General features: G+C 48.1%; 1 protein-coding gene across 1 annotated transcript in view; it reads left to right on the top strand.

The window, feature by feature from the left end:
* FKTN (fukutin) overlaps positions 1-23101 on the top strand; it is a 33995-nt gene extending 10894 nt beyond the window's left edge. The window contains exons 5-10 of the mRNA XM_066604320.1: positions 1096-1373; positions 2726-2858; positions 8993-9122; positions 10589-10722; positions 16508-16635; positions 22496-23101. Coding sequence (XP_066460417.1) covers positions 1096-1373; positions 2726-2858; positions 8993-9122; positions 10589-10722; positions 16508-16635; positions 22496-22709 — 1017 coding nt within the window. The 3' untranslated portion in view covers positions 22710-23101. The remainder of the gene's footprint in view (positions 1-1095; positions 1374-2725; positions 2859-8992; positions 9123-10588; positions 10723-16507; positions 16636-22495) is intronic.
* Positions 23102-23435: the final 334 nt, after the last annotated feature.

Here is a 23435-nt window from a genome sequence, read left to right as displayed (position 1 = left end):
TTTTTAGTCCCTGCTTTATAATGGCAGTGGCTGTAGGGTTGGCTTTGGGTGTTCTGCACAATGTATGTTATTGGCATACACTGTGGAATGTTGGCGCACCTGATTTGTTAGTGATAATGGGCACTATTGGGGAGGATGCCTCGACCTCTTCCATCAATCGGCCTCAGCTCTGACAACAGGTTCTTGACAGATAATGTCTTGTATATCCTTGGTATAGTAACTGTACTTTGCACAAACTTTTAAGGGACAAGTCAAAAGTTTTGATCGGGGGGGGGGGGGGGGGGGTCTGGGACCCCTACTGATTCCTACAACAGGACAGCAGTCTACAAACCCTTCCCTGGCAGTACAAGTCATCAAACTTAACTTGACTCGAAGGCCTCATGTCCACTGGGTAAATGGAATCCGCAGCGGATTTTGCCCATAGGGAATTATTGCCATCCGCGGGTCCATTAAATTGATTTTTGCACCCGCGGATGGTATTTTAAAAGAATTGCGTTATTCATGCGCGGGAGAAAAAAACGCGGCATGCTCCATTTGCCGCGGAATCCGCACGGATCGCCAGCATTGCTATCACATTGATAGCAATGTGTGCGAATATCTGCATGCAAAAAAAATGCTATTTAAAGCAAATCCGCGCGAAATCCGTGGCAGATTCTGCACGGATTGTATTTTTTGAGTGGACATGAGGCCTTAACACTCAAAGGCCAGGCTCACAGGAACGTATTGTTACAGCGTGATACACTGTACTCATCTTCCATAGAGCCGCCATGTTGTCGCTCACATGAATTGCGCAAGTGTAGTTTCTTTAACTTGGTGATGTCTACTTTTGTAAGGCTCGATGACTACTAGTTTGGCTTCCATCACAGCTGCTGCATGGGCTGTCACCCACCTTCCCCAGATTACTCCATACCAATTGTTTACTATGACTCCTTTTATTAACGATTACCGGAATATGTGTCTATAAACAGATCGTTTGCAGCTTTTGCGTAGACATGCATTGTTATACTGTGGCGCCCGCAGCATTTCTGAATCTGCATTAATATGATTTTTGATCTCGTCCTTTTTTGACATATTTCATATTATTTATCATTATAGGGAAATCTTTTTCGAGGTGCAGAGAAATTGGGATTCCAGTGGCAGAAATACGATGGAAGAGATCCCCGACTGGAAGGGATGGATGATCTCTCAGGCACAGAAATACCTCTTCATTACATATTCAAGATGGCGGCTCATACAATACATTTGGTAGTGTTCTATGAAAGGAGCGGTAACTACCTCTGGCACGGTCCTTTACGATTGAAGAGAAATATGGATAGAAAGTTTGCACCTTTCCGAAAGCTTCAGTTTGGCCGATATGCTGGGGCCTACAGCAGGTAAGGCTGGAAGTTTTCGGTTATGATAGAGATTATTCTAAACTCTTTAACCCCTTAACGACCGCCCGTGCACCTTTTTACAGCGGACGCTAATGGGCCTTATGCCAATGCATGCGCCTTTTTGCAGCGCCGCATCTCAAGCCTGGCACGGGTCTCCCGTGCTAAGGGAAGCCGGTGCTCTGTTATTAGATGACAGCCTAGCACTTGCTCAAACTGCAAGTACCAGAGAAACCACCTATCCCTGTTGTTTAACCCTTTACATTCCACTGTCAATACAACGGCGGCATCTAAAGGGCTTCCTGTGTCGCTCACTGGACCCGCACGATGTGACTAATGGGTTGCTATGGCACCTGGAGGCTTAAATATGGCCTATGCCATATGTTGAGCTTCATAGGCTGTATAATACACTGCTATACTGGGCCAAAAATAAAAAGTTGAAGTATTAAAAAAAAAAAAAAAATATATATATATATATATATATATATATATATAGATAGATAGTAAAAAAACCGTCAGAATCCCATGTTTCCCCCTTTGCTATGTAAAAAAAAAAAAAACTTCACAAATCTCACCACGTTCATAATGACACATCGAAAAGTTATTTAACGTGCACTTTGTATGCCATGAATAAAAATTACCAGCAAAAGACTGGTAAAAATGGGTAACTTTGCAAAAAATCTCGCCTTTGCAAAATCTGAACAGAAAGCTATTGAAAAGGGTACCATTAAAACTCGTCCCGCACACAGCGCTATTGACGGAAAAAAAGAAAATATGTTAAAGGTCTTTGAATGCGGCGATGGCAACGATTGAGATAACCAAATAGTGTAGATGTTGTTGCTGCATCTGTGTTTCCTACCTCTATATGAGTCTTTGCTAGAGATGAGCGAGCATACTCGCTAAGGGCAATAACTCAATCAAGCATTGCCCTTAGCGAGTACCTGCCCGCTCGGAAGAAAAGCTTCGGCTGCCGATGCGGGTGAAAGGTGAGTTGTGGTAGTGAGCGGGGGGGAGAGAGAGGGAGAGAGAGATCTCCCCTCTGTTCCTCCCTGCTCTCCCCTGCCGCCGGCAGCCGAACCTTTTCTTCCGAGCGGGCAGGTACTCGCTAAAGGCAGTGCTCGATCAGTAATTGCCCTTAGCGGGTATGCTCGCTCATCTCTAGTCTTTGTGCTACCTATCACTCTCTATGTTCTTCACTGTATCATCAAGTAGCTGCTCTGTTACACAGTCCAGGTATTGTCAGCCGTGTGATGATTACCGGGAGATGCAAATGCTGTAGGGAAACTAAGTCACCATATTGAAAGGGATTTTAGAATTTGGGGTGACGACACAAAATTTACATGTTTTTTTTCCAGTGATGCTCTGGTCCAGATTACTGTGGATGGGTTAAAGGTGAAGATCCCAAGAGACGCCTCACAGTTTTTATCTGAGATTTCCCATTCAAGGTTTTTAGAGTGCCGCTACAAAGAAGCGCGGTCATTTTTCAAGGTTGGTTTATTTTACTACATACAGAAAGGTCGGTTCTCTGGATGTTGTTACATTAATGTAAAGAATACTTATTTGACTAATATTAGACTTTCGTAAACAGAATCTGTTGCCGGATAAGGCTGCCTGTCCCCGGGCGTTGCGGTATCCCGCAGCGGAGATGGATCTCCGCCGGTCAGCCTATCTGACAGATAGGCTGACCGCAGAGAATTGCGGCAAATCGCCGCGGGGAACGCAGTGAAAACCTGTCCGTGGACAGGCAGCCTTAGAAATTCCACTTACCTGGTTTCTTCTGTTTGCATCTGGTCCTTCCATCGGAGGTTCTATTCTTGCCTTTAAAACAAGAGAAACCCGAAAGAAAGAGCTGGAACCCTTAAGAAATGAATTCCTCAGGCACCATTTGGATCTGCAATATAATGAATTTGGCACAGTGTAATGGCTTCTGTTATAAATGAAAGCTATAGTGTAGATGTAAACAGAGCATTTTTTTTTTTGTAGAAATACAAAAATAATTTCATAGAATAGTAGAGTTGGATAGGACCTCCAGGGACATCTGGTCCAACCCCCTGCTCAGTGCAGAATCACTAAATCATCCCAGACAGATGTATGTACAGCCTCTGTTTTAACACTTCCATTGAAGGAGAACTCACCACCTCCTGTGGTAACCTGTTCCACTCATTGATCCCCCTCACTGTCTAATATCTAATTTGTATCTCCTCCCTTTTAGTTTCATCCCATTGCTTCTAGTCTTTCCTTGTACAAATGAGAATAGGGCTGATCCCTCTGCACTGTGACAGCCCTTCAGATATTTATAGACAGCTATTAAGTCTCCTCTCAGCCTTCAGATATTTGTAGACAGCTAAACATTTCCAGATCCTTTAACTGTTCCTCATAGGACATGATTTGCAGACCGCTTACCATCCTGGTAACTCTTATCTGAACTTGCTCCATTTGTCTATGTCTTTTTTAAAGTGGAGGGGCCAGAACTGAACACAGTATTCCAGATGAGGTCTGATTAAGGAAGAGTAGAGGGGAATAATTACGTCACGTGATCTAGACTCTATGCTTCTCTTAATATATCCCAGAATTGTGTTTAGCCTTTTTGGCTGCTGCATCACATTGTTGACTCATGTTCAGTCTATGATCTATTAGTTTACCTAAATCTTTTTCCCATGTTCTGCTGCTTAGCCCAATTCCTCCCATTCTGTATCTGCTTTTTTCATTTTCTTGCCCAGATGGAGGACTTTGTATTTCTCCTTGTTAAATACCATTCTGTTAGTTGCCGCCCACTGTGCAAGCTTTTCTAGTTCTTTTTAAATACTCTCTCTTTCTCTTCTCTAGTGTTGACTATCCCTCTTAGCTTTGTGTCATCTGTAAATTTGATCAGTTTCCCATCACTTGATACATTCTTCCACTTGGATGTGTAGCCATTTATAACTACTCTTTGAGTACGATCACTCAGCCAGCTGTGAATCCACCTAACGGTTGACTTGTCAATCCCATATTTGGTAATTTTTTTCAATAAGTATGGTATGAGATACTTTGTCAGATGCTTTTCTTAAGTCAAGATATACTATATCTACCACATTTCCTTGATCAACCCAGTCGGTGATTCTGTTATAGAAGGAAATTAGATTAGTCTGGCATGAATTGTTTGTTACAAACCCATGCTGGCTCTGGTTAATTACTCCATTTTCATCCAAGTACTTGCATACATGCTGTTTAATAATTTGTTCAAAGATCTTTCCCAGTATAGAAGTCAGGCTCACAGGCCTGTAGTTTCCTGGATCCACCTTCTTGCCTTTTTTTGAAGATAGAGACAATATTTGTCCTTTTCCAATCTTCTGGGACTTCTCCTGTTCTCCAGGAATTTTCTAAGATTATGGCGAGGGGTTCAGCAATTACCCCTGCTGCTTCTTTTAGTATCCTGGGATGTAATTCATCTAGTCCTTGAGACTTGAATTCATTTAAAGGGGTTGTCTCACCACGCAGGGTGAAATTTTTTTATGAAATTGATTTTTCCCTTTCACTAAGCATCGTAACACACAGCATACAGGGGCTCAAACCGGCAGGCAGATCGTCTGTAATGTCTGTCTTTTACTTTGATATCTGATGTTCAATGCAGTTTTCAAAGATGGTGCCGTTGTGCTGTCTTCCCACAATGCCCTGGGCTCTTACCCCCTCTGTGTGTGTGCTCCCGATGGCAGCAAAACACACAAACATGAAAAAGTAGGGTTTCCTGGCCTCGCTCAGCTCCCGTCCTGGCCCCGCCCATGACACACACATGACACGCCCACCTCCATTGAACTAATCTACAGTCTCTCCCTGCCCCCTCTAAGTCCCTCTACAGTACAGCATGTTCTCCTTCTGTAAAGTGTACTTAGAGGGGGCGGGGCCGGGAGAGACTGTCTATACACACTCCTCTTCCAGGATAAAATCCTGCAGGATGAGAGTTCAGTGTAAACAGCAGCCGTTCAGTACTGAACGGCCGCTGTGTAAAGTGAATGGAGAGAGGTGGGGAGAGTAATCTACAGCCGCCCTGGCCTGAAACAAGGTTTCCCCCAACCCTGTGCGACAAGTAACACTTACACATCAACACACCGGAATCTTCACACTGTTGTTTAGGCATCACAGTGTTCATGCCATCAGAATCTGGCCATAAGCTATGCAGGATCCCTATATCCTAACTAACCATGCATAGTGCCTAAATATAACAAACCAAATGTCCCTGACTCGTACCCATCCAGGGTTTAGCCTCCTTTGTCAGACTCGTGGCTCCCGCAGTCAGCAGGAGTTCTGCAGTCTCTCACCACAGTGGACCAGTAAATGGAACAGGCGTTGATATGTCATGGACCCCAATGGACAGCAAGTCTGCACTTTTTCTATCCATAAACATACCGACACAGCTGTCTGCTGATTAATTGGCAGAACTAACACTTTCCGTGCCAGAGGGCGGTTTACTATCTGCGTCGGAGCCTCCGGCCGAAGGTTCAGTCACCAATTCAGCTGAAAATGGCGTAAAAAAGAGCATTGCATGCAGCGCTTTTTCTTCTGCCCAAAAGACGGAAAGCTGGAGGACCCCATTATAGTCAGTGGCGTCCGCCCGGTGCTGTTTGGTTCCGTCCAGAGAGGGAATCGTTCAGCTGCGGGGATTCCTTTTTAATGCTTCCCGAAAGGAAAAGGAAAGCGGAATCCCCAACGCAAATAGGAAACCACCCAAAGATCTCCCACTGCAACCTGCCAGGAAAGCCCTCAGTGGCCATCTTTGGTACTGCGTTGCAACACAGGACATTCAGTAGTTGCTTAAAACCAGCCACTACACCCGTGATGGCGAACCTATGACACGCGTGTCAGCACTGATACGCGTAGCCATAGTCGCTGACACGCGGCCGCTCACCCAGTTAATGAATACCGGCAGGGGCCGGGACTCCCCTGCTGATATTCACTAACCAGCACTACTAACAGCGCTGATCCCGGCGCACACTGTGATGTCAGTGTGCAGCCAGGATCCTCCTCCCCCGTTCCCCCGACGTCTCTTGCCTGTTGGTTCCGCGGGAGCCTCCAGGGGAAGAGGCGTCCTGCAACACACTGACGTCACAGTGTGTGCCGGAGATCATCGCTGCTGGCAGCGCGTCGGGCACAGGAGGAGCGGAGCATCCACGAGGTAAGTACGTGGGTCTCGTGGGGGGCAGTCACCGCTGGGGGGCTGCTGTAAGAGGGGCAGGTAGTGCTGGGGGGGGCACTGTAAGGGGGGCAGATACTGCTGGGGGGGCGCTGTAAGGGGGGGCAGATACTGCTGGGGGGGGTGCTGTAAGGGGGGGCAGATACTGCTGGGGGGGCGCTGTAAGGGGGGGCAGATACTGCTGGGGGGGCGCTGTAAGGGGGGGCAGATACTGCTGGGGGGGCGCTGTAAGGGGGGCAGATACTGCTGGGGGGGCGCTGTAAGGGGGGGCAGATACTGCTGGGGGGGGGCGCTGTAAGGGGGGCAGATACTGCTGGGGGGGCGCTGTAAGGGGGGCAGATACTGCTGGGGGGGCGCTGTAAGGGGGGGGCAGATACTGCTGGGGGGGGTGCTGTAAGGGGGGGCAGATACTGCTGGGGGGGCGCTGTAAGGGGGGCAGATACTGCTGGGGGGGCGCTGTAAGGGGGGCAGATACTGCTGGGGGGGCGCTGTAAGGGGGGGCAGATACTGCTGGGGGGGGCGCTGTAAGGGGGGCAGATACTGCTGGGGGGGGCGCTGTAAGGGGGGAAGATACTGCTGGGGGGGTGCTGTAAGGGAAGCAGATACTGCTGGGGGGGGCCGCTGTAAGGGGGGCAGATACTGCTGGGGGGGGCCGCTGTAAGGGGGGCAGATACTGCTGGGGGGGGGGGCGCTGTAAGGGGGGCAGATACTGCTGGGGGGGTGCTGTAAGGGGGAAAGATACTGCTGGGGGGGCGCTGTAAGGGGGGCAGATACTGCTGGGGGGGCCGCTGTAAGGGGGGCAGATACTGCTGGGGGGGTGCTGTAAGGGGGGCAGATACTGCTGGGGGGGCGCTGTAAGGGGGGCAGATACTGCTGGGGGGGCGCTGTAAGGGGGGCAGATACTGCTGGGGGGGCCGCTGTAAGGGGGGCAGATACTGCTGGGGGGGTGCTGTAAGGGGGGCAGATACTGCTGGGGGGGCGCTGTAAGGGGGGCAGATACTGCTGGGGGGGCGCTGTAAGGGGGGGCAGATACTGCTGGGGGGGCGCTGTAAGGGGGGCAGATACTGCTGGGGGGGCGCTGTAAGGGGGGCAGATACTGCTGGGGGGGTGCTGTAAGGGGGGCAGATACTGCTGGGGGGGGCGCTGTAAGGGGGGCAGATACTGCTGGGGGGGCTGCTGTAAGGGGGCAGATACTGCTGGGGGGGGGGGCGCTGTAAGGGGGGCAGATACTGCTGGGGGGGCGCTGTAAGGGGGGAAGATACTGCTGGGGGGGCGCTGTAAGGGGGGCAGATACTGCTGGGGGGGCCGCTGTAAGGGGGGCAGATACTGCTGGGGGGGTGCTGTAAGGGGGGCAGATACTGCTGGGGGGGCGCTGTAAGGGGGGCAGATACTGCTGGGGGGGCCGCTGTAAGGGGGGCAGATACTGCTGGGGGGGTGCTGTAAGGGGGGCAGATACTGCTGGGGGGGGCGCTGTAAGGGGGGCAGATACTGCTGGGGGGGGCGCTGTAAGGGGGGCAGATACTGCTGGGGGGGGCCGCTGTAAGGGGGGCAGATACTGCTGGGGGGGCCGCTGTAAGGGGGGCAGATACTGCTGGGGGGGCCGCTGTAAGGGGGGGCAGATACTGCTGGGGGGGCCGCTGTAAGGGGGGCAGATACTGCTGGGGGGGGGGCAGATACTGCTGGGGGGGCCGCTGTAAGGGGGGCAGATACTGCTAGGGGGGGTCACTGTAAGGGGGGCAGATACTGCTGGGGGGGCTGCTGTAAGAGGGGCAGATACTGCTGGGGGGGGCTGCTGTAAGGGGGGCAGATACTGCTGGGGGGCCACTTTGGGTGGTGCTGTCGCTGCTGGGGGGCCGCTCTTGGTGGTGGTGTCGCTGCTGGGGGGCCGCTCTGGGTGGTGGTGTCGCTGCTGGGGGGCCGCTCTGGGTGGTGGTGTCGCTGCTGGGGGGCCGCTCTGGGTGGCGGTGTCGCTGCTGGGGGCTCATCATTACTGAGATAAGTGAGGGGGCGGCAGCGAGAGGCGAGGGCCTGTGCTATGGGTGTTTTGGGTTTATTAAATAGTTATACTTGTTATTTAAACTATAAATATCGCGAATTTATGGATTTTTTTCTCGAAGTGACACACCACCCGAGTTATGCTCCGTTTTTTGGCGAATTTTGACACACCGAGCTCAAAAGGTTGCCCATCACTGCACTACACAGTTCCCAGGACTGGACATGGGAGGCTGTATACTGTACATGGCATCCAACTGACTTGGGCACATGGGAGTCTGTTATTCATCTGCTCTCAGCTCAACAATATAGATAGGGGTGTTCTCACCAGTGCTTTTCATGAGAATGAGCCGTGCAGTGAGTCGTCTTTACTTTTATTGTCAGATTGTCAAATAAATGACTTCTTTATGGCGAATCAAAGGCTTAACGATCACGTATTGAAATGCTTTATATTTTCCCCCAGCTCTATCCTGATGACACTTCACTGGATGGTATTGAATTCAGAAAGAAAGCCAAAGCACTTTTACACCTGGCGGCTTCAACGTTGGACTCGTTGGGTGTGGGTTTCTGGATCAGCAGTGGGACATGTTTAGGTAATACAATAACCTGTGCTGCTGCTACCCACAACATGACACAAAAGAATGGGCAATCTACCCAGGTTGGCAAAGAAAATGCCCACAAACTAAATCAAAACCAACTGATTTACCATACAAGACAATGTAATGATGTATTCTGAGTCCTTCAGAAAAAAAAAAGATTAGATACGTATCAAGTCATCACATAGGCTGAAACATCATCAACTATCTAAGAAAAGACGAGCTTGGGTGTCCTAGAGTAATATATGTTCTATACGCTGAACGATCGCTGCACTAGGAGCAGCTGGCACATGACACCTTGTGACCAGTAGCACGGTACCAGGTGATGGCTGTATCACGATCTGCTCTCACATAATGTGCTGACCCCTCCTCTGCGCAGTAGGAGGCAACATATAACCGTCATAAGAAGACCTGAAGACTTGAGTGCTGACTTCAGGCAGATGGTTGATGCCTGGGGAAGTGGTGCCAGCATTTATGAAAGGGTCACACTTGATGCCGTGGTTCGGAAACAGCCAACATGAGTGTACCAAGACTAGTTGAATCATGGATGCACATCCGACAGAAGATCACACAGCAGCAGGCCATGTTAGTCACAGCTGAGGACCCAGAGGAGAAGGGAGAATTGGGTTTTCAACCGCTTCTGCCTTCTCCTTTCCCAGCTACATTCAATGAGCGCTATGTACTAAAAAGTGAAAGTGGAAGTATCACATAACCGCAGGGTGCCCCTTGTTACAGTAAGGCTGCAGGGTCCTACCAGTCCCAGATCAGCTCTATAAGTGACTATTGTCACTACAGGGGGATGTTTTCCCTGTAACTGGGGCTCCTGTGGATGCTGCTCTTATGGATGCCCCAGCTCAAGTGGAAAACTTGTGAATGACCCCCAGAGGTCTTATATGATGGTAAAAAAAAATTACAAAAATAACTTTAAAAATTACAGAATAAAGTAAAAATATATACAAACAGAAAATTATCCGAAGTCAACCCAAACCGTCGCTGTATGCGCCCTGTAATCCAAAACTATACATATCTTCTGAAACAATATGAGGAACGCATTCTTGTACTTGTATTTTTTTTTTATTAGAATATTTGCACTAAAATAAACTGTAAATTAAAAAAAACTCTTTTTTACCCCCAATAAAACTAACAAATGGACTAAAGTCAGTGAAAAATGATATAAAACATATGGGTAAAATCCCTCAATAGTGTCTGGTCATTAAGGGGTGCCTTTTTTTACTATTCATTATATGATTGATTACCCATCGTTCTGTTTTTTCTCCCTCCCTATATTTGTTTGTATGAACCTTCTCTATGACTATATACAAGCTATTGAATAGATACTGTATATATCTCTACACGGTATTACATATGAGGTTTGCCAGATCTATCGTAAATGGTTTAGCATCCATCAGTGTATAATGGCCTGAAGATCACTATTACTAACCGTTATATATATTCTCTTTTAGGTTGGTATCGGCAGTGCAATATTATTCCTTACAGTAAAGATGTGGATTTGGGCATCTTTATACAGAACTACAAGCCTGATCTAGTTTCAGCATTCCAGAAGGCCGGACTCCCACTCAAGCACAAGTTTGGCAAGGTTCGTGGTCTGGCTTTGCCGGCTGTTCTATTTTATGGGGCTCAAAGGTGCTGACCGATTCCCTTTTAAAGGGGTTGTCTCGCGGCAAACCTCAAAATTTTACCTTACCCCATTCCCCCTGTCACCCCCCTGCCATAAAATAGCAAAGTAAAGTGGTTTTTAAGCTGCCTGCTACTTACCGATCCGACGAAATAAGGACTTTAAAAAATCTTCTCCCAAGCTGGCCGCCGGTCCTTTCCCAGGGATGCACTGCGGTTTTCTCCCATGGTGCACCGCGGGTCTTCTCCCATGGTGCACCATGGGCTCTGTGCGTTCCATTGCCGATTCCAGCCTCCTGATTGGCTGGAATCGGCACACGTGACGGGGCGGAGCTACGCGATGATGCGTAGAAGGGGGCGAGCCAGAGCGCCGCTCGTGCCTGGACCGAGCAGAAGGGGAGAAGACCGCACAGCGCAAGCGTGTCTAAAAAAGCAAGAAGACATCAGAATTAGACGGATCCATGGAGACGGGAACGCTAGCAACGGAGCACGTAAGTGAATAACTTCTGTATGGCTCATATTTAATGCACAATGTATATTACAAAGTGCATTAATATGGCCATACAGAAGTGTATAACCCCACTTGCTGCCGCGAGACAACCCCTTTAAGACTTGAGTTAAAAGAGTTCTAATGAATGGGACACTTCTCAGGTCTACAGACTGTAGAAAAATTGTTCAAATTAGCGAAAGTCAACAATCTTCAGTCCAATCGCAGCCAACGATCAAAGATAATTGTTCGCTTTTCGTTCGTAGGCTTAAAAATAAGCATTGCTCATTCACTTTAACGGGCGCTTGCTCATTCCCTCTCAGTTACTTATACAGGGATTGTGACAAACTGAACGGTTTCTCGTTTGAATGATGTATCTGCTGTATAAACAGGATAGCCAAGTGAACTCTGACGTCATTCAAATGAGAAATTGGCTCGTCTAAGCGGACCATTACTTAAAGGGGTTGTCTCGCGAAATCAAGTGGGGTCATACACTTCTGTATGGCCATATTAATGCACTTTGTAATATACATCGTGCATTAATTATGAGCCATACAGAAGTTATTCACTTACCTGCTCCGTTGCTAGCGTCCTCGTCGCCATGGTTCCGTCTAATTTCGGGGTCTTCTTGCTTTTTTAGACGCGCTTGCGCAGATGGGTTTTCTCCCTTCGGCAGCATCTGCGTTTTTGGCTCCGCCCCCTTGTACGCGTCATCGCGTAGCTCCGCCCCATGACGTGTGGCGGTTCCAGCCTCCTGATTGGCTGGAATCGGCACGTGACGGGGGCGGAGCTACGCAATGATTTCAAGGGGGCGGAGCCAAAACGCCGATGCTGCCGAGCAGAGCTGAAGGGAGAAGACCGCACAGCGCAAGCGCGTCTTAAAAAGCAAGAAGACCCCGAAATTAGACGGAACCATGGCGACGAGGAAGCTAGCAACGGAGCAGGTAAGTGAATAACTTCTGTATGGCTCATATTTAATGCACGATGTACATTACAAAGTGCATTAATATGGCCATACAGAAGTGTATAACCCCACTTGATTTCGCGAGACAACCCCTTTAAGTTTTGCATCAATGTATTGCTATAGTTCAGCTAGAATGGATGTATTCTAAAAAGCCCCACTAGATGGCAGCGCTATTTAACAGTTATGTTGCCGACATCACTCAAAAACAGACGTCTGATAGCAAAGGGAGTTTGACTCAGACAATCGTATTTACAGCAATTAATTTTCCTAATGTAAAATTCAAGCCCGTCCTATGCAGATCCATCTAAATAAACCGTCACTACTGCAAAAACAGCAGCAGGAGCTCTGTAACAAACAGTCTAATGTAAATGCCACTACAGAAGTATGTACATGTACCTGATGGGTTGTTTGCAAGTATCCATTGCATATTCTATTTTTATTATACCAGGAGATCATATACTAAGGACTAGTTATTGGTATTATTTGTAGTACAAATGTTTCTGGTATCGCAATGCACCACTTATAATGTAACTAGCTGATATACTCTGCTTCACCCGAGTTAATTTGGTACTGGTGTTTATCTGGTGTTCACACGGAAAATCTTATGAAGTCGTGGTTACTTTAGAGATACCGGAAAAACATGTTCACCATTTTGCATAGTTCTCTGCGTTACCCAGGAAACACCACGGGGAGGTAACCATGCGACGTTTCCTTTATATAAAATGACATCAGGAAGTGAGAGAATTAGATTCCATACGTAAAATTTGGACGCTAATTCTTTTGCACTTAGAATTGAATAATCGAGTTGGGACCTATTGACTTTTCCTATTTATGACATAATCAATGCCCGTGCCAAATTTCAAGTTTCTATGACATCGGGAAGTGAGAGAATTAGATTTCGTACGTAAAATTTGGACGCTAATTCTTTTGCGCATAGAATTGAATAATCGAGTTGGGACCCATTAGCTTTTCCTATTTATGACATAATCAATGCCCGTGCCAAATTTCAAGTTTCTATGACATTGGGAAGTGAGAGATTTAGATTATGTACGTAAAATTTTGACGCCAATTCTTTTGCGCTAGAATTGAATAATCAAGTTGGGACCCAATTACTTTTCCTATTTTGGAGATAATCTATGCTTGTGCCAAATTTCATGTTTTTACGACATCGTGAAGTTGGAGAACTTTTGGTGAGTCAGTCAGTGAGGGCTTTCGTCTTTATATATATATATATATATATATTATATATATATATATATATATATATAGACTAGCTGATATATCCGGCTTCGCCTGAGTTAATTGGTACTGGCATTTATCTGGTGTTCACACGGAAAATCTTATGAAGTCGTGGTTACTTTAGAGATACCGGAAAAACATATGTTCTCCATTTTGCATAGTTCTTTGCGTTACCCAGGAAACACCACGGGAGGTAACCATGCGACATTTCCTTTATATAAAATGACATCAGGAAGTGAGAGAATTTGATTTCATACGTAAAATTTGGACACTAATTATTTTGCAGTTAGAATTGAATAATCGAGTTGGGACCCATTAGCTTTTCCTATTTATGACATAATCAATGCTCGTGCCAAATTTCGAGTTTCTATGACACCAGGAAGTGAGAGAATTAGATTCCGTACGTAAAATTTCGACGCTAATTCTTTTACGCATAGAATTGAATAATCGAGTTGGGACCCATTAGCTTTTCCTATTTATGACATAATCAATGCTCCTGCCAAATTTCGAGTTTCTGTGACATTGGGAAGTGAGAGATTTAGATTATGTACGTAAAATTTCGACGCCAATTCTTTTGCACATAGAATTGAATAATCGAGTTGGGACCCAATTACTTTTCCTATTTTGGAGATAATCAATGCTTGTGCCAAATTTAATGTTTCTACGACATCGGGAAGTTGGAGAACTTTTGGCGAGTCAGTCAGTCAGTGAGGGCTTTCGTCTTTATATATATATATATATATATAGATATATAGTGAATGACATCATCACATGTAACTCACTGAAGGACCTGTGATGACAGTTGGAGTTGGTTGAAATATTGAAAAACCTGTTATGACATCACTGTCATGTGATCAGGGGCGGAGCTCAGAGCGCCAGTGATTCAGCTACTCCCTGAGATGAAGGACCTGTAATGATGTCAGCATCATGTGATCAGGGGCGGGGCATGTAACTCACTCTCGATGAAGGACTTTGATGACATCCCTGTCATGTGATCAAGGGCAGAGCATGTAACTCAGTCACTCACGGACAAGTGGTCGTTAGTACTTTGACATGGATCACCAGGCATTAAACAGCATGTCACATAATTAAATCATAGAAAGTAGTTGCATCAGGAGAGTTTAACCCCTTAACAACACAGGATGTACAATAACATCATGTGCGTTTGACGTTTTGTATGGAGGGGAATCTGGGGCAAGTGGGTGTCGATCCCGCTCCATACAGAGCAAGTATCATCTGTTTCCCACAGCTGACACCCACCGGCAACAGCTCCCAGCAGCGCTCCCGCTGATTGCGGCTGTTAAGCCCTTAAATACCGCCTTCAGTTCTGAAAAACCTTTATAGATTTGGTATCGTAGTGATCGTACTGACTCATAGAATAAAGCCATCATGTCGTTTTTCCTGCAGTATGTAGAAACAAGGATTCCCCCAAAGATGGCGGAATTGTGCTGCTTTTTTTTTTCCTCATTTTTTTCCACTTGGAATTTTTTAAGGGTTTTTTAGAATATTTTCTAGTACATTAAATAGTACCACTAAAATATACAATTCTGCCCGCAAAAAACAGCCGTCCGATATCTTACATTGAAAGTAGGGAGGAAAAAATGAAAAAAGTGCCGTCTTTAAGGGGTTAAAAAATGACAACACTTGGATATTTAGACAATTTTTTTACATTTGGAGGCCGCAATGGGAGCAAACAAAGCCCCTTCAGAAGCAAATCGAGTCATTAATAAATTCGGCTGTACCTCGGGCAGAGACACTGAAGATGCCGCTGGGCTTATGTCTTACATGCTGATGATATTCTTCAATCATTGTCCGGGGCTGGACACGCTCCACTCATCTGACTGGGTTTGTTCCTGCAGTATGAATTTTTGAAAGGTCCATTCAATGACTGGGGCAGACACCAAAGTTTCTTCATCTGTACTGCCCTGTGTGAAAACTTTGTCCAGGCCCAACGGGCTTAGAGAGTCCAGCAGATGGATTTCAAGACAATACAAAAGACATGAAGGACTATGGGAAAACGTATCAAAAATAGACTGTCTCATCTAAGTTGTGCCAAACTCCCATCTACACGTAAACGTTTTGTGCCCTAGAACATTTTGCAGGGACTGGTGGTCTACATTTCTAACTTTTATTTAATAAGGCTCAGTAGAAGAACCAATTGAAAGCCATCAGACTCCAACTACCTCTCTGGGATTCCCAAAGAACATACAATGTCTCTTCATAAAGAGTTAAAGGCCATCTGTCAGCAGTTTAGATCCTCCAGAAGTGCGGATGGGAAACCTGGCAACCTGTTTGAACATACCTGTGTATGCACTTCCATTATCAGGAAGACCCAGAAGGAGACGTTTTGATCTGTGACACTCCCGCAAGTGCCCACTAGGTGGTCCCTAACATCGAAGTGTCCTCGACTCGGCAGTTAGTGTTCCACAATCCTTCCCCTCTGCTGTTGGATGAAGGCTGTAATGTCCCTTAAGAGCAGCGGGGAAGGAGTGTGGATCACTCATTGCAGAGAGCCCCGGACACTTCAGTGTGAGGTCACCTCTAGTGGGCACTTTTGGGAGCTGCACACGTTGGATTAAAACCCGTTAGTGAAGCTGATACTAAGAAGGTATGGTTAAACATATCTCCTCTCTCCTACTGAAAGGTCAAAACTGCGGACGGACTCCCTTTTAAAGCTGGTTTTCACATCAAAGAATCGCACAGTACGTATCCCTTCCAGTTTTAACACCTGGGTCTCCAATTGTGTTTAGGAGGGGATGAGCTGCCAAGGGTGGTACGGGCTGCATGAGGTCACCTACTGTCTCCAACCATAGGTCACATGCATTGTGATAAGTCATGGAGAATCGGCATGATGCATCCAGTTTTCAGGCTCCTTAGTCTTAGTAGGTGCAGGTTTCGGCCTCAAGCAATGAACGTTCCCTTTCACGGACGGAATGTAGAGATGCTCAAGACTTAAAGCAAAAAGTATTAGAAGATGGCCTAACTTTTCAGTAATGTTACAGACGATAAAATCTGTGATTGGACAATTCAGGAATAATTGATTTTTTTGATTTTCAGGTTGAGGATAGCTTGGAACTTTCTTTTCTCGGGGAAGATGATGTGAAACTTGACATTTTTTTCTTCTATGAAGAAGACGATTATATGTGGAATGGCGGCACACAAGCCAAAAGTGGCAAGAAATTTAAGTATGAACTTTTCTTATGCTTCTAGCATTACTGACGTCTTATATGTGTTGAAGAGCAATTACCGTATATACTCGAGTATTAGCCGGTGCTCGATCATTCACAGCCATTCAGTGTATGACATCACTGAATGGCTGTGATTGGTTTATCGAGCTCCGGCTGTGATTGGCTGGCGCTCGATCCAACCACATCGCTTAATTACACAGCGCTGACGGTGGGGGAATTCAAAGCCGAGCAGCGAGATGTCAGCAAGGAGAAGTCTGAAGTAGCTTGCTGCACTGCTGGGGAGATCATCGTTCCAGAGACACAGACGCCGACTGAGAGGTGACTATTGCATTTTGTTTTTTTTTAACCTAGTACAGATAGTTCCTGACTTGTGACCGTTCGATTTACGAACTTCGCAAGTTGCGAACAATCTGTCCTGCACAGTATGATGTAATGCTATGGCATTACATCATACTGTGCAGGGACCGGGCAGGCTTTTATCAAGCCTGAGAGAAGCTGTCCGGTCAGATCGCGGGACACTGTGAGGTTGCTAGGTAGCCCAGGGCCTTCTGAAAGGCCGCAGGGCTGCCTATGCAGAGTGCCTATCAAGCCGTGCACTTGATGGGCACTCTGCATAGGCAGCTCTGGGGCCTTTCAGGAAGTCCCCGGCTGCCTAGCAACCGCACAGCGTCCCGCGATCTCATCGCAGGACACTGTAGGGGCGCCCTGAACGTCGGGTGCCAGCTGTTTCTTACAGCTGGCACCCAACGGCAGCAATTTCGACGAGCCGCACCGCTCGTCGGAACTGTTAACACTTTAAATACCGCTCTGACAGCTCTTAAAGTGTTAACAGTTCAGACGAGCGGCGTGGCTCGTCGAAACTGCAGCCGCCGGGTGTCCGCTGTAAGAACAGCCGGCACCCGACGTTGTATGGAGCTGGATCCACCCACGATCCCGCTCCATACAAACATTTGTTTGGACTTGCGAACAGGTTCCTGGAACGGGTCATGTTCGCAAGTAGGGGAGCATCTGTATATACTTCAGTCTAGCTCGGCTTATACTAGAGTCAATAAGTTTAACCAGTTTTTTGTGGTAAAACTTATTGACTCGGCTTATACTCGAGTATATACGGTAATTCTTCTGGTAGAAGCTTTCTTTGTATATCCTCAAAATTAGCATAACTTTGTTACCTTATATCATTTCACATCCTGTTTGCTGTCTACCTTTTCAGTTAGAAGCTCCACATAAAGATTACATCTGTCCATGTGATCCAAAGTAGGGAAAAACAAAGTCGCGTGTTTTGTAGGGTAACCCCTCGAAATGGTCTATGGACCGTGTTGGGAGATGCATGTTTGGAGGTCATGCATGAAAGTATTGTGGAATTATAATGATCTCACTAAAGGATTTTGAAGTACAAAATAGCTAAAGATGCTTAACATGTTACTAAAAAACCGGCCATAGAGAATGTATCTGTGTAGATGATTTAGGACGACTTGAAGGATAAAATTTAGATTTGTGACTAATTATTAAAGGGGTTTTCCAGGATTGAAATAGTCTCTAGGGTAGTCCACAATAAGAAGATCCCTAGGATAGGTCATCAACAATTAATTGGTAGGGGTTCGACACCCAGGACTCCTGATCAGCTGTTTCCCAGGCTGAAAACACACAGCTCCATACACTCAGCAGTGGTCCATGGTGGTACTGCAGGCACAGTTCCCGTTTTAGTGATACCAATACCATCCTGCGCCTTTGCAGTGTGTACGGAGCTGTGTACTTCTGGCAACACATTAGCTCTGTATGCTAGCCCGACAACCAGCTGATCAGTAGACTTCCTGGGCAGCAGATCCCTGCTTATTGATGACTTATCCTAATGATGAGCCATCAATTACTCACTCCTGGAACATCCCTTTGGTCTGCTGTCACTCTGTATCTCCCCAAAATGGTTTCTTCCCTGGTAGTCTTCATGCAGTTCTTGATTGTTGGCATGGAAAACATCACCCTTGGTAACAGGTATGTCAGAATGCGGATATACTGGCCCCCTCCTGGTCACCAAGGCATCCCTATTGTTAATGTCCACGGGGACACTGATTTTCATAATGCTACAAAATCTCACACTTGTTTTATAAGGGTGGTTTCCCATCTGCATTGGGGGTTCCGGTTTCCTTTTCCATTAGGGGAGCAGGAAAGGGGAATCCCAGGGCCGAACAGCTCAGTCTTATGATGGAACCGAACAGCGATGGGGTCTGTTTTTTTCCAGTATTTTGTGCCAGACCTGCGATCGAACCTCCAACCGCAGGTTCCAACGCAGATGTGAAACCACCCTAACTGACTAGGACTCCATCACAAGGGATGCCCTCCTACTGGATGCTTCATAGACTCCGGTTTCCAGGATTTCACCAAATTAGCTGTTACGGCACTCTGCCCCCCGAGCGCCAGTTGGGGTGCCCTGATCTCCCGCACCCCCACTGTCCCTGCCTACTTGCCTCGGCCCTGGCTAACCCCAGGCGGACAACTGGACGGCGGTCCCTGCCCTGGCTAGGGACCTGGCGGCTGACAAGCAGGAAACTACCTAATGGGGGGAACAGAGTGCCGACAGAGGAGGCAGATGAATCAGACCAACAAAACTTACAAGGCTGGAGATGGGACTCACAGGCAAACTGGCAGGGTGCTGGATAGCAACTAGTACTGACTGGGCCAGACTAGATTAGAGGCAAACAGAACCAACACAAACAGACAGAGTAATAGGGGACCAGAGGAAGCTGACCGACAACTAGGGACTGGCTGAGGCGAACCGCAGACAGACTGGCTAGGTGCATGCAGAACCAATAACTGGCAATGAGCTCACTTCACTGCCAGTCTTTTAACCACAAGGTTCCGCCCAGGGGCGGAGAGTGGGAGGAGGCAACTCCGCCCACCGCTGTATAAGAAGAACGGAGGAGGGCGGGCGGCACCCTACGGGCGGACACGCCCATGCCGCCGCCCACAGCTGCTGGGATAACCTCGACACAGGGCTCCAGGCCGCCGGAGCGACGCGCCGCGCTGTATGGTAACATTACCCCCCCTCTGACGGGGGACCTCCGGGCCCCCGGAAACTCGACCAGGCTTATCCAAAAAACGGCTGTGAAAACGCTGTACCAACCCGAGAATGTGACCCTCCCGAGTCAGGTCGTCTTCCGAGTCAATGCCCGAACGTTCACCACTCTCTCTTGTCCCATCCTCGCTCCCAATGACGCTGTCTTCAAAATATGAGGCAACTCCAATTTTAAAATCACTGTCATCTGAGCTATCATACTCCAAAAAACTCTTCCGGGGCCCCAAATATTGTAAGGTTCCTGTACCCCGGCGAGAATCCGGGATCTCCTGAGCCTCGTGTTCAACTTCATCACAGACCAGGGTGGGCGGCGGGGGGCCGGAGGTGGGCATCACCGAAGAGACAACAGGTTTCGACAACGACTTATGGAACCCCCTGCGACCCCTCCTTTTGCGATTTCCAGAGGACCGGTACCCCTTCTGTCCCACCCTGTAAGGCTCAAATACCGACAGACTCTCCTCACAACGTAACTGCCTACGAGACCCCACCCCTTTCTTCCGTCCCCTATGCAGGGCATCGGTGGCGACATCAGCAGCAGGGGGGGCGGGCGGGGTTTGAAGGTACGTGAGACCTCGGGGACTGAGTGCGGTATCGACTGGGCAGGGAGGAAGGGAAGTGTGATGGCTATGGCAGGATGGCCCCCACTGGGTTAGCTCGCCAGTGGCCCAATCGAATTGGGGGTTGTGCAACGCCAGCCACGGCATCCCTAGTATCATGTCTACCGACATATTCTCCATTACCAGGAACGATAGACCTTCCGAATGGCGACCCCCCACCGTGAGTTGTAACACTGGGGTCCTCCATCGTACCAAGCCCGAAGCAAGAGGAGTATCATCAATGCTAGCAAAACGAATTGGCGTCTTTAGCGCCACAAATTCAGCCCTCAGGGGCTCAACGAGACGCATGCTTATCAGGTTAGCAGCTGCTCCGGAATCAATAAACGCCTGCCCTAGGCGGGAGAAGTTCCGGAATCTAACCTGACAGGGTATCAGAAGTCTAGGACGTACCTGAGGTCCTAGGCGACCCTCCCTGCAATCGCCTAGGACTGGAAGTCTTTCTGCCGATTCAGACTGTGGACGCTGAGGCCTCCGGGGGCAGGTTATCACCCGATGTCCAGCTTTCCCGCAGTAGAGACAGAGATGATGTAATAACCGAATCCGGCGTCGCTCCTCGGGGTCCAGCAGGTCCAGTTCCATAGGTTCGGGAACAGAGACTGGTACGGGCGGGGAAGGGACAGGACAAATGACCTCCCTGACTCTATGGGTCGGTCTATCTTGCTTCCCAGCCCTGAGCCTCCTATCTGCCTTCACTGCTAACTCCATAGCCTCCTTTAAGGACCCGGGAACGGGATGGGAGATCAACAGTTCTTTGACCGCGTCCGAGAGACCTTGCATAAAAACGTCTTTCAGGGCGCTATCGTTCCATGCAGTATCACCCGCATAGCGTCTGAAACTGGAGCAATAATCCTCCACACAAAGCGACCCCTGATGCAGCGCCAGCAACCGTGAAACCGCCAACCCCACTCTGTCCAGTTCATCGAAGATGCCCCCGAGTTCCTGAAAAAAGGAGTCCACCGAATGCAGGGAGGGGGAACCCTCGGGAATGGAAAAGGCCCAAGTCTGGGCAGAGCCCCGCAGCAGGGACATTATGAGCCCGACCCTCTGGACCTCCGAGCCGGAAGAGCGGGGACGCATCCGGAAAAACAGGCGACACGCCTGTTGAAAAACGAAAAACTTGTTCCTCTCCCCAGAGAACACCTCGGGAAGAGGGCACTTGGGTTCGGGACTGGTAACGGCATTCTGCTCCTGCGACAACGCCCACTGCTCCTGGGCCACCATGCGAGCTGACAAATCCCGGATCACCGGCACCAGGTCTTGCAGCTGGTTTGCAAGGGCGCTGATCGCCGCCATGAAAAGAAAAACAGTATTTTAAGGGCCAGTTATTATGTTACGGCACTCTGCCCCCCGAGCGCCAGTTGGGGTGCCCTGATCTCCCGCACCCCCACTGTCCCTGCCTACTTGCCTCGGCCCTGGCTAACCCCAGGCGGACAACTGGACGGCGGTCCCTGCCCTGGCTAGGGACCTGGCGGCTGACAAGCAGGAAACTACCTAATGGGGGGAACAGAGTGCCGACAGAGGAGGCAGATGAATCAGACCAACAAAACTTACAAGGCTGGAGATGGGACTCACAGGCAAACTGGCAGGGTGCTGGATAGCAACTAGTACTGACTGGGCCAGACTAGATTAGAGGCAAACAGAACCAACACAAACAGACAGAGTAATAGGGGACCAGAGGAAGCTGACCGACAACTAGGGACTGGCTGAGGCGAACCGCAGACAGACTGGCTAGGTGCATGCAGAACCAATAACTGGCAATGAGCTCACTTCACTGCCAGTCTTTTAACCACAAGGTTCCGCCCAGGGGCGGAGAGTGGGAGGAGGCAACTCCGCCCACCGCTGTATAAGAAGAACGGAGGAGGGCGGGCGGCACCCTACGGGCGGACACGCCCATGCCGCCGCCCACAGCTGCTGGGATAACCTCGACACAGGGCTCCAGGCCGCCGGAGCCGACGCCGGAGCGACGCGCCGCGCTGTATGGTAACATTAGCATTCGACACAACTCTTAATTATGTTTTTATAAAGCAATTTAGACCCCTGTCACTGTCCTTGGCTTTGACTAGTATGTCTTCCTTGGGGAAATGCTCTAACTTGTGGTTACTTCTATTTACAGAATGCGAATATAATACTTTATTTTAATATTTTTATATATATGATTTTTGTTTCTTAGATACCTGTTCCCAAAATTTACACTTTGCTGGACAGAGTTTTTGGAGCTTAAGGTCCGGGTACCATGTGAAACTCTCGACTATATAGAAGCTAATTATGGCAAGAGCTGGGATGTTCCCCTTAAATCCTGGGACTGGAAATCCTCCCCTTCCAATGTTCAGCCCAATGGAGTGTGGCCTGTTGATGAGTGGGATGAAGTCATTCAGTTGTTCTAATCAAAATGTGAAATTGGAGCTCGCTTTTTATACTGTAATTTTATCCTGCCGTATTGGGCAACTTCCATGGATGGCGTCACAGGGAGGACAAAGAGTGGCTCTCATCCACGACTGGTGGAGTAACTTGTGGCTCTTCTAGAACATGGTTGCTGCTATGCACTGGCAACTGCCTTCATAATATCAGTTATTGTGTTGCTGGTTGAAATTGACAATGACTACTGGTTACCGTAACCTAGAAGTGAATGATGCCTTCGCAGTAGTAAAACTATGATGTGATGGGTGATCATCTTCTACAGTACTTGGACATAAACACTTACGCTCAACATCCATATAACTGACCATTGACTTGTCTTGAGAGTTGAAATAAAAAAATAAAGGCTCCATAGTGCTGATTTCTCACAGTTCATTTGGGAATTGATTTGTGTGCTAAGTGGGCGCTCGCCCTGCAATGTTGTGCAAGGAGTGTGAAGAACATTAAATGAGCAGGCCAGGGGCGTAGCTAAAGGCTCATGGGCCCGGGTGCAAAAGTTTCTCTAAACCCTTTAACGCAGAGGCGTAACTTGAAGCTCCTGGATCCCAATTCAAAACCTGTAACGGGGCCCCCAACTATAATGCTTTATTCATAGTACTGGACCTATATGGAGAAAGGGGGCCCATAAGGCCTCTCAAGGCTCCTGAGCCCGGGTGCAACCGCGCCTATAGTTACGCCAGTGGAGCAGGCTGATC

The sequence above is a fragment of the Eleutherodactylus coqui genome, chromosome 5, assembly GCF_035609145.1.
Source record: "Eleutherodactylus coqui strain aEleCoq1 chromosome 5, aEleCoq1.hap1, whole genome shotgun sequence".
Taxonomy (NCBI): domain Eukaryota; kingdom Metazoa; phylum Chordata; class Amphibia; order Anura; family Eleutherodactylidae; genus Eleutherodactylus; species Eleutherodactylus coqui.
This window is presented reverse-complemented; position numbering and strand designations above follow the sequence as displayed.